At 38.6% G+C, this 12,475-nt stretch overlaps 1 protein-coding gene across 1 annotated transcript in view; it reads right to left on the bottom strand.

The window, feature by feature from the left end:
* Positions 1-11,336: 11,336 nt before the first annotated feature.
* Positions 11,337-12,475, bottom strand: part of LOC150088845 (gonadotropin-releasing hormone receptor-like) — a 101,931-nt gene continuing 100,792 nt past the window's right edge. The window contains exon 3 of the mRNA XM_090370937.1: positions 11,337-11,973. Coding sequence (XP_090227063.1) covers positions 11,474-11,973 — 500 coding nt within the window. The 3' untranslated portion in view covers positions 11,337-11,473. The remainder of the gene's footprint in view (positions 11,974-12,475) is intronic.

Raw genomic sequence — 12,475 nt, 5'->3', positions numbered from 1 at the left:
AAATAAGTTAATCATAATTTTGCGTTTATTATTAATTTATTAATTTATTCCTATAGATTTAAGTAACTTATTACACATAATGCAAGATAAAACTAGAATTATAATAAAATTAATACTTTAACTAACAGTATTTTCTTAAATAATTATTTTATATTAATGAATGTAGATTCTTAATATCATCACTGCCCAAGAATCTCTCAAAAATTTAAAAAAAAAAGGCCAACCAATGAAATTTAAGTTTTTATGTTTGTATTTTGACCTTGTAAGTTATTAATAAAAAAATTAAAATCCTTGGGCACTTCTTCGTAACTAAGAAAACTCTTCTCATTGCCAATTAATTTGTATTGGTATTCTCTTATGTTTAAGAGAATTATAAATAAGAACTGGATGTCATAATTCCCAAAAGAATTTAATTAAGAGGATATCCTAAAGAGGGCGCTATTTCAACTTTCATGTTTATAATCCTAGAAGATTTAGTGAGCAAATGCCAATAATCTTAATTTAATTTACATCCAATTATTTCTGCTTGCATTTTCTTCTTTCCACAAAGCCTTAATTGGATTTCATTGATTCTATCTATTTAATACAAACCGTGGGAGCTTGTTTTTTATAATTTCAATTCGTTTTTTGCTCGAATTTACTTTTACTAATACGAGTGAAATAGAATGAAAGAAAGAGAGAAAGAAAGAGTAGTCTACAGAGGAGGCAAAATAAATTATAATTGACATATACGTATCCCAATAATCTGCACACCTGTCAACTTTCCCTGAGCATGAAAACTGAATTTTGTTTTACATATTGTTAAGTTATTAAAAAAAATAAAAAACTCAGAAATTAATTCTCTTCTGATTGAAGTTGAAGAAAAGAAAATTTAAATTAATTGAAAGATGAAATTTTGGCGATGGGGGTCCCTAATGAGTTATAAGGCAAAGTAAAATATTGAACCTCCATTGAGCAAAGAGCGGTTGTGTTATTGGTATAATTTGGGGGGAGTGAAGGAAAGGAATTTTTGGTTGAATAAATACGAAACTAACTGTTATTTTTATTTCACAAAAATAACAGTTAGTTTCGTAAGTGATTAGTTTTCATAAGCGTATTGTAAGACTTAAAAAATAATGAAAGTTGTTTAAGAATGAATATATATTCAAATAAATATATTTTTTTCCAGAACGTTTCTCATAAAACTTAAATATATATTTTATAATCCTTTTAAGAAAAGTAAAATAATAATAATAATAATAATAAAAACTCACTAGTTTATTTGCAATAAGAGCGATTTTTATGCTTTTCTATAAGTTGGACAATAGTACTCGGGCAAGAAATTTTTGGGGGCGTAATTTTGCATTTTAGAATTTAAAATTTAATTAGAATAGGGGGGAGAAGACTGGGGGAAAAGACTGAAGTATGGGGACGATAGGGAAGGCGACCCCAAAATAGGGCAGTGGGGACAAGCCCCACCAGAGGGAAGAAAGCGGTGGCGGGGAGGAGAGGGGGAAAGGAACCCGCCCCTCTCCCCGCCAGGGAAAGATGGAGTTCAAAGTGAGCCAGGCTAGCGCGTTAGCCTTAGGTCCGGTTTAGCCCAGTTTAGGGCGTCGTAGGAGTTGGTTACTCATGGCACAAATGTCCCGTCCATGGAGAGAGTCACGTGCGGTTTGTAGCTCAGGGTTTCTTGAGATGTCTGACTGAAGGGTTGGTCTCCACCTTTTTGGTCTTAGTCAGGTGGATGTAGTTGTTTTAGTAGTAGGTATCTTCTTGTGAAGAACTCCTGGCAGTATTGCAATCATACATTAGGTGACTCCAACTCTCCTGCTCACCGCAGCGGCAGAGGGGGAACAGCAATAATTCCAAGAGTTGAGAGCTTGGTTCTGATGGATCCGTGTCCTGTAAGCATGAAAGTTGCGTGCAGGCCAGGGGAAAACCATGAAGGAGACTTGAGATAAACCTTGGTCTTGGGATAAATTTCCTAGTGACATCTCCTTTACTGGAGTTAGCCCATCTGTCTTGACAGCTCTTCTCTAGATGGAGATTAAGGCGTTTTTTCTCAACCTTCAAGTTGTTGGTGGATCAATGGTATATTCCATGAAGGTTACCGATGTGCCTTTTGATAGGTGGTAGAGGAGCCTCCATCGGATCACCTCCACCTCCAAAGGGAGGGCGCCTGCCAGCACTCTGTGTGCTGACAGTGCGGCAGGCCCAGATAATAGTAAGGAGAATCGATCTTTGAATCGTTTCTAGTTTCTTCTTTCTGTTTACTGCTATTTTTGCTCTCGGATACCATATCCCTGAGGCATATTAATCGCTGGTCTTGGACCAAGAAGAACGAAGGAGTCATTCTCATTAACCTCGAGTGAGAATGCGTGGAACAAAATTGGTACTCACTCGCCTCATGCCTACTAGAACCATCTCGGTAAACTAAAGATTATTTCATCTATCTAGATTGTCTCGTAATAATAAATCATAACTAGGAATGCGCATGCTCAAAAGCTGTCGTTCTAAACTACACCCACCATCTTTTAATTCGTACTATAAGTTCAAGTATCATAGGATCATTCGCCGAACTTTTTGATCAAATCCTTTAGATGATTTTGGTGAAAATTAACTTTCTGCAATCGATTATATTTTTCTTTTGTTGTCCAAAGATTAATAACCATCATTTTTCCGATCTCATACTACCCTTTGTTCTTTGTACTCAGCTAATGACCTCATGATGCAGGAAGTTGGAACAAAAAACAGACATAAATGGAACCCTATTCACATTCAGGACATTGCCAGTATAATGAAATACCGGGAGAGGGATTCAATACACGTATGCAATTATCATGCAGCAAGCTAGAAGAAGTCTGGTATGCAAACCTTGTTTTTACTATCAGCGCCACCTACTGTTGGTTTTAGTTGTAATACAACCATTATAATGGCTCTTAATTCTCGGTGCTGAATGCTGAAGAGCGTGGCTGCAGTCGATATTCCTCGTGTACGATGCCACGAGGAAAATATTTCTATTTGCCAATCAGCAACTATTCTCACTCCTTGGGGAGTGACTCGATTGCAACAAACGTGTCTAGCATACTTAAGCAAAAGGAAGGAGACTCATAAATCAGATAAACAAATTTATGCGGCTTAAATAAATATAAATTCTTGATTTAGTAGACGTCAGCAGTGAGTGGTCTGACCTAAGATCATCTTCTGACTTCCCTTTCATCTTGGTATACGCTCCATGTGCTCGCAATAAGTTAGGAGTCTTAGCTGTATTTTCCCTCAAGCTCGGAACAAAAGAAATCCACTCTTGAACTCTTGAGACAAGGACTTGTATGTACAGCATGGTTATAATTAAACTGTACCACTCATAATCGCTGTCCTCCCTATACTAGGTGAAAAAGACCTGAATTCGAATCCCGTTGATGACGTGAGGAATTTTTCTTAATGGCCGAGTTAGTCGGTCTCAGGAGATGGTCGGTCTGATCGATGATCTTGATCTGGCTCCTCCTCAACTTCAAAACAAATGATTCAATGCCAAGTTGGTGGTGAGATTGCTATTTGTTATGGGATGTATCAATCAATTAATACAAGATTAAGGAAAAAAAAGGCTGTCCTCTCAATGGAAGATTGTCTTCTCCAAGGCCCAAAAAAAAACAAGACAGTCACGATTAAATTTGATCATGCTTATTGTATTTTGACTCACAGTACCTTGTTGCAAAGTTGCTGGAACCGGTCCATAGAGCGTCAAGGAGACTACTTCGAAGGAAAGCCAGTAAGCTTCATTTACCAAAACAATTCTGCACAATAGTCAGGTGGACGTCAACGTCCACCTGACTATTGTTCAGAATTTTAGCTGCCATCAGGATTTAAACAGCCTAGTTGATTCAATGGTCCTGATGCTTACAAGAGAAGACATTGTGCCTTCACAACAAATTGCCACGGTATTGTACTACCAAGACTTTTGCATGTGTTCTTCGTTTGTATTGTGGACAAAAAAAAACAAGATTTTCAGGAGAAAAATACCTTGCTCTCCTTGTTTGAGTTCAAGGCTTGGTTACGTATAAGATTTTTATAAAAACATTTATTTTATTTAAATTTAAATAAATATGTACTGAAGAGATTTTGATGACATATTCAAATGAGAAAGGAAGACCAAACATGCAAGAAAGAAGTTCTTAAAAGAACTTTTTTTTTTACATTAAATAAATGCTTTGAAAATGACTTCGGTTTTTGGGAAAAACTACACCAAATGTTTGTTAATCTGAATGAAAGAGTGAAATTAAAATGAGAAAAAATTAATTAATATTTTCTCATTCCTGTAAGATAAACAAATTTCTCTTAATTGCATTGTTGGCTAATTATAAATAAACACAACTATTTACAAATGTTGAGATTATATTTATTAGTTTATAATGCAGAAGGAGAAGTTTTCAAAACAGTAAATAATTATTTAATAATTCATTAACGAAGAGCAAACTCGCAATGATTAAAAAAAGGAAGTGACGTCCCTCATGATATCAGAGAAATGGATGAAAAATCACATGATTACAGTGGAATACTACAGTATTCCACTGTAATCATGTGACAGGCCATTAGTTGTATACAGTGGGACCAACTGGTGATGTTACCAACAGCAAATTCTAAATGGAAAGAATTCAACAATCTTGGAAGCTACCAGGCTTTTCATACCAATTAAGAAATATTGTTCAAGGTCCAGGCCTAAATGGATGTTAGATGAACTAATGAGACTCGTGGCAAGGAAGAAAAATGCATGGGATGCATATAAATTATGAGGCACCCAGAAGCCTACGACAGACATAATCAAGCCAGAAAGGAGATTAGGCAGGTGAAGGCAGATTATGAGAAATCTTTGGCAAAGGACGCAAAGAAAAACAGCAAGGACTTCTTTAGTTATATAAACTCTAGAAGGAAGGGGATGAATCAGGTTGGTCCACTCGACATAGATGATTCGACTATTGATGATCATGCTCAAGTAGCTGATAAACTGAATGGATATTTTGCATCTACGTTCACATATGAGGAGTTATTCAAGGAGGGGAATGGCAGAAGTTTATCAAACTCTAACAGGGTGCTTAATGATTTTGTAATAACTGAGAGCAAAGTGGAGGAGAAATTGTTGAAGTTAATCATAAGAAAGGCACCTGGGGTGGATGGGATTTTTCCAGTTATAATGAAGGAAGCAGCAAGGGAAGTAAGCAAAACCTTAACCATAATTATGAGAGCATCCTTGGACTCAGGGGAGGTACCCATAGACTGGAGATGTACAAATGTGACCCAAATTCACAAAGAGGATCTAAGTCTGATACCAGTAATTACAGACCAGTTAGTTTAACTTCTGTTCCAGGAAAATTAATGGAGGCACTGATTAAAGAAGCACTGCAGGATCATCTAGACAAAACTTCAGTTATAGCTTGGTTACAGCATGGGTTTGTTAAGGGAAAGTCTTACCTGACCAATTTTATTGGATACTATGATGTGGTCAAAAAAGAACTGAATACCAAAAATAATTTTGATATCATATACTTGGATTTTATTAAATCTTTTGATACTGTTGCACATGGAAGATTGCTGTACAAATTGAAGAGGTGTGGCATCAAGGGTAAGTTGCTACAATGGATAAAAGGGTGGTTGAGTGGGAGATGACAGAGAGTGGTAATCAATGGACACTGCTCTTCGTGGACTAATGTTATTAGTGGAGTTCCTCAGGGTTCGGTGTTGGGCTCACTGTTGTTTTTGTATATTTAGCAATGATATTGATGAAGTTATATCAGGTTAATGTCCAATTATGCAGATGATTCAAAGATTGGCAGGGTTGTTAATGACAGTAATGGCAGTGGCTACTGCAAGAGGATCTGGAACAGTTGGTCAGATGGGTTGAGAAGTGGTAACTGAAGTTTAACATTGACAAATGGAAAGTACTCCATGAGGAAAGACAGTTGTGGAATAGATGTGTGGAAATTTGCCTTTTAGCCAGCGGATGGTTAATTGCTGGAACAAACTTCTATCTCTCATTGTGGAAGTTAATATCTTAAATAAATTCAAGGAGGAACTGCTTTCTTGCATCACATACCTCTACTACTACTACTACTCGAATTTGTGTGTGCTTTATACAGATACCTGGAAAAGGCAGCTGAATCTTACGTGTCGATCTATGAATGTTCTGAATTAAATCAGTATTCCATGTTAAGCTTTTTAGAAGTTGAGTATCAATAGTCAATTTGTTTATTGTACTATTACCCATTATAACGGTATCCAATGAAAACAGCAATGGCGAAAAACCTAATCATCCGAATTGAACCCGGACTCCACAGTGTGTGAAAGAGGTCAGCCCACAAATCAGTGAAACCTTATAAATCAATGGGCAGTAATTCTCGTAAAAGATGGCCCTTCAGCTATTGAACAATGGTTTCTAATATTTTGGCCAGAGAGCATACCAATGCCATGTAAACTTCCTGCTGATTAACATTAGATGCACGTTGTTGCGTTACTAGGCAACCGTTATCAGCCACCTCAGTCAGTCAAGCCAACCCAAAGGTTTTAATAAAGTAATAAAGATGATTTGGACAGGGAAGCCGAAATAATATTGGGAATGATCAGAAAAACATGAGAAAATCTTCTTAAACAAACTCAAGTTGTACAGAACTGTAAATTTCATTCGGAAGTTAGTTTTTTTTTAATCGAAATAAGAAAACGTTCTGGAGATTCTTCTTACCACCGATAAAGAAACCCTTCGTTTTCTTTAACTTCAAATAAAAGTCCTCTTCCAATCTAACTCGTTTTTGCGCAAAGGTCAGCAACAGCTGTTATCGATTTAAAAGCGAACGATTGTTTTCTTAGTTGCCGATCTTTTCCGCAGTCTTCTGTCTGCTCAGGAAATTGTGTTAGCAGTTTTGGTTACCTAATTATTGGTTCCTCTGAGGATGACACCTCCGAGGACCAAAAAGGAAATTAATGAATCGAGAAGAACGGAAACGAAACCTTCTAACAAGTTGGAGGTTTGTAACTTAGACCGAACTTCGACAACAAAAAAATAAACAAAAAAATCCAATTCCACGCTGGAACTTCTTAAGAAATACTCCAATATCTTCTTCCCATCGAGTAAATTTACTCCAAAAAAATTGATTATTTAATAAAAATTACGATTTAAAGTGACACGAATCGCCTTCAATAAGCATCTGATGGTTGTTGCTATGACAACAGCATCTTCGTGACGTTATTCCTTCGTTTATTCCGATTTCCCGAAATTAAATGAATTTGCTATGGAAAGGTGTGGACACAAAAATTCCTTCTTAAGAATTCTTGGAGGACGTTCTTTCTAAAATTAACTGCAATGTGGTGAAGTCTTCTTCCAAAAGAAATTAAGAAAGCGCTTTGATCATAAATTAATAACACCCACGCTAACCCCCCCTCCCTTCCACTTAATGGGGAGAGGGCCATCACTTGTCAAACATTTTTCATTTGCTAATCGACAAGGGGCAAATGATTAAGACGTTACTGAACGAAGTCAGTGACAGCTGAGTGCAGAAAGGCGATTTTAGGAGTTATCATGACGTCATAGTCTTGTCATGACAGTGCAATGGGATTGATATACACTGAGTGGACAGAAATTATGGGATACCTAACGGGTAGGCCCACCTTGAGTCAACTAGTTCACAACTGCATTCCACAGTTATTTCCATCCACGCTTGCTGCACATGTCCATAACTCCGTCGCATCCTTGGCTGGAGGATCCAAAGCTCGAATGGACCTTTCCACAACATCTCAAAGATGCTCCACAGGGTTCATGTCCGAGGAGGCCATTCCATGGTGGTAAAATCTACGGAATGCTCTTCGAACTATGTTCTGGTCACCACGGCTCTGTGGGGAGACGCATTGCATGGTCTGCAAGGATGGACACATAATCTTGACTGTTCAGAGATGCGTCTAGACGTACCAGAGGTCTCAAGGTGTGCCAGTTGAACACGCCCCAGACCATTACTGACCGTCCACCTGCCTGAATAGTTCCTTGTTGACATGCCGGAGCTCTTTTGTCTTTAATACAACTCATGCACTTGGCATGGACTGCCTATGCATTGCATAACGTGTCCAGTAATGCCCGCACTTTGCTAGATAGATGATCCAATGTCCTTTTCTAGTAGGTCCAAGACATGCTCAAATGAGTTGAGATCGAATCAGTTGAGAGGTCATGGGAGGACCGAGAATTCATTGTCATGTTCTTGAAACCAGTTAACAACCAGCAGCGCCTGGTTGTTAACTGGTTTTACTTGGTCAATGACCCAGTTCATGTGAAGAAAACAGTCACCAAACCTCCAGTGCCTCCAGACTGCCGATAGTGCATTCAGATACCATGACCTCATGTTGTCTTCTCCAACTGTGGATACAACCATCTGCATTATTCTGTTTGAAACAGGATTCATCAGACCAAGAGACAGGTTTCCACATGTCGGTGGTTCAGTGCTGGTGCTGATGTGCCCCGTTTCTTGTGCCTAGCAGCGAGCATGAGTACTCGTGAGGGCCATCTAGCCAAATACTAGCTAATGTCCAGTTCATGTGCATTGGTCTACCTATTCCTAATCTGTACTGGTTGGTTAGGCTTAGCCGCTATGTTGCATCGTTGCTGTGTTACCAGACGAGACACAGGACATTCATCCGGCGTCGATCACACGTGACTGTACTACATGTGAGCTTTCCCTGATTGTTCTACTGCTGCTCAGCCAATCAAGGTAGACTGGTGACATCACAGAAGAAGAACACTTAACTATGTTGACTGTTGTCGAAATACTGGCACCTGCTCGTCTTTCACCTACAATCATTCCACTTTCGAAATCGAGAAAATCTCGACGTCGACCCACTCTTCTTTGCAGACACCTCAAACTGATCGCCACCTCTGCTAACTCTTATATATCAGCCGTTTCCCAACTTGAGCCTTCACCAGCGTTATAGAGCAGTCCATTCCTACACAAGGGGGTGTTGCTAATACAAAGTCATTTCAGTGTATATTTATTTTTATTATAATAAACATAATGAAATTTTAATATTATATAATGTTCGCTATGTATTAAAATTATGTAAATTGATAAAATAAACAAATAAGATAAAATAAAATGTAAAGAAAAATGTAAGTAACTACGTTATTTTTCAAAATCCACTTTGTGCGGGGAAATTATATTAAGTAAATGAGGCTGCGAGTAATTTTAATGAGTTTTTAATTGCTCTCGGGAAATTAAAAGTTCCAACCAGTGTGCTAGGGGGGAAAGGTTTTAGAGGAAATGTAAAGTCCCTCGTCCGAGATTGACACGTTAAAGAAAAGGGCCCTCCTGCCTCAAGCATCGAGGATATTTTAAATTAATTATTGTTTGTGCTTGTAGAGAAGCACAAACAATTATGAGATTAGCCATAATTATGTGAGCAGTGCAGACAGGCTGCCAGGGCAGATCATGTGGTGTTGTCAATGATATACAGGAATTTTGCTAGCAGGGAAAAGGAGGTGATTGTCCCTCTGTATTAGGCAATGGTCAGGCCAAGCCTTGAGTACTGCGTACAGGTCTGGAGGCCTCATTTTAGAAAGGATGTAGATTTGTTTGAGCGTGTACAGAGAAGGGCAACAAGATTGGTGAGGGGAATGAAGGGATTCTCTTACCAAAGATGCTTAAGTTCTGCAAATTGCAGTGGCTGGGGACTAGGCACCTGCGCGGTGATCTGATTGAGGTATATAAGGCCTTGAATGGATTGAGCACGCTGAATTCTGATGGGATCCTTCCACTTGTTCAGATTACGAACCCAAGGGGGCATAAATTCAAATTAAGAAAAGACAGATGTAGAACAGATGTGCGGAAATTTGCCTTTAGCCAGCGGGTGGTTAATTGCTGGAACAAACTTCCATCTGTCGTTGTGGAAGTTGATAGCTTAAATAAATTTAAGGAGGAACTGGACAAACATTTGGAGGGAATGGACCTGTAATTTTTTTTTTTTTTTTTTTTTTTTTTTGGATGATGCTGCATAAGCTCATACGCTTGCTTTCTTGCATCACATGCCACTATTACTGCTACAATTAGCAGAAGGCTGGACAAACTGAGCTGCCTTCTCCCTGTCCATTGTCCCGCCTGCCTCTGACACCATTCTACAGTCATCAGCGTCTGCAGGGGTGCAGGAAGAGAGCTGCTTGAGAATAAGAATGGTATCGTGTCGTTTTAGCAGTCACCTTCTGTTTGGGACTACTCATGTTCGTAAGGAGACATGCGGAGGTCTGTGGTAAATCAGCCTGCATCAGGGAACGCAAACTTGGACAACCCTAGGAATCATTGTAATGGAAACCGTCAGTTATAATAACTGTTCAGGTCATTATTGATGACACGCTGAAAGCAAGACATTATGTCGATGCCATTCTAAGACCCAAGTGCTTCAACCCTTTCTACGCTCGACCCTAAGCGTTATTTGCATACCTACATATGGCGTCACTATTCAAAGTGGATGGGATGTAAACATTCTTCCTCGGCCTACAAGCACTCAAAGATTTGTCGTCTATAGAATACATTACGGATATTGTGTAACTTTCTCTGGCCTCAGCTACCTACCACTCTTGTCAACTCACAGCACTTCTATCACGATGTTTTGCTGCTGGTATCGCTCTTCAAGGAGATCCATACTTACATCATTTTCTTAAGTAAATACTGCTGGAATATTTCTTGTCAGCAACATTTCATGGCTATATTCATATCTGTGACTCCATTTATTTGAAGCTCAAAGAATATGCTATTTTTAGATTGATCGATTTTAACGACGTGGCTCCTTCTAAACACGCGCCCACGATAAAACCTTTTTCAAAGTGTGATAGAGCACTCCTTTTCTCCATTTTGGATTCAGATTACTGCAGTTGAACAGCCTCTGCACCATTTATAATGAACGAGGTAATAGGTCCTCACCCCCACGTCAGTTTTATTTGCATTCTTTCTGTCTGTGACTGTCTTAATACAAAGATTCGTATTTTTTGGCTGGTGTCTAAGAGAGATTCAAATGAGTCAAACCTTTTGGGAATAAACAGCTGTAAAGTGCGTGGAAAACAATGGCTGCATCTGCAGAAGATTAAACTCTAAAATAACGATACCTTCTTGGCCCTAGGGTGTCATTAAGATTAAGTACGTGTAGCTGTTGGATACTCAACACGAGGCGAAAATGGTGATTGTACTTCTTGTTTTGTGAACATAATGTACATACCAAAATATGTCCAGAGTGTGGGGATGAATCTGAGAGGCCCTTATGGTACTTAACACTCGATACAAATAATAATAATTTTAAATGTAATACAAATTAGAACTACAGCTGATTAGAGATTGGTAAACTGAGCTTCACAACGTCTTTATTTCCATCTTTGCCACGCATCAACTGAAACCAAAACGATACAGACACATCGATGATCGGTTTATACACAAGAAATGTGCGTCAGAATGGTTTGATCTAAATCTACTAGTGATATGCATCACGCATGAATTACGTGGGAGTTCCTGCTTTTCCACCTCCAAGAGAACTTTGAATTTCTTTCAACACCGTCGCATCGTTTGCTCGCTAAAGAGTCATTTTGGAGATGATTGTCATCGTTTGATATGTGGTTCTTGTTTTTCTTAAAAGTCACTAACAGCACAGAGTTTTCCACCCGCGTGGAAGCACTGCTGTGATTTATAGTTCTACTCCTAGACGCGTTGCTTCGTAAATGGAAAGCTCCATAGATTAGCGGATTGATCATGGCTGTGGACATACCGAAGAAGAATATCGCAGCCTGAAGATCTTCACTGAGTTCTTCGTCTGGTTCTAAGAAGATGAAAATAATCATCATACAATAGTAAGGTGTCCAACATATAACAAACGTTAATACAATCACTACAGTAATCATCAAAGACTTCATCTTAGCCTTGTGGAGTATCTTCCTCCTTGCACTGTCCATTACGGTTCGTGTATAGTCCGATAGACCACCTTCCTTTCCTAAAAGAACAAATGAGCAAAATAAATACAATGCTACAATGGAATCCTTTAAAAATAAATAAAGAATATGCAACGCCAAATTCATGCAATGGTAAGATTACTGAGGTTGTTACAAATACCAATCTCCTCCCCGTTATTTTTGGCTGTTCTCTTAGGGTTCAGTTAGAATTATACAATAGTTTCATAGATTGGTTTATCAAGATAAAATATGAACGAGCTACAATCAATCGCGGATTCATTCATCAAAAAATAATCTTTCTGTGATCGACAAAGGCTGTAGTGGATTAAGTTGTTGGATTTGTTTCTTACCAACTCCCTGTATAGCTGTAGGCTCATATGCAGCCATACTGGTGGGAAATGCGCAACGTTCTTGATCTGTCATCTGGTAACTACCACACCTTTGACCTTGAAGAAGTCACTCCACCAGCTGGATAAATTCCACCCTGAAGTTGGGTTTCGTTCCTCTCAGTTGGCTAGGAGGGTGTTGGTTAATGGAATTGGT

Source organism: Mastigoproctus giganteus, chromosome 3 (genome assembly GCF_048544385.1).
Source record: "Mastigoproctus giganteus isolate SK-2022 chromosome 3, ASM4854438v1, whole genome shotgun sequence".
Taxonomy (NCBI): Eukaryota; Metazoa; Arthropoda; class Arachnida; order Uropygi; family Thelyphonidae; genus Mastigoproctus; species Mastigoproctus giganteus.
The sequence above is the reverse complement of the archived record's forward strand: the minus strand, read 5'-3'. Positions and strand labels throughout refer to the sequence as shown.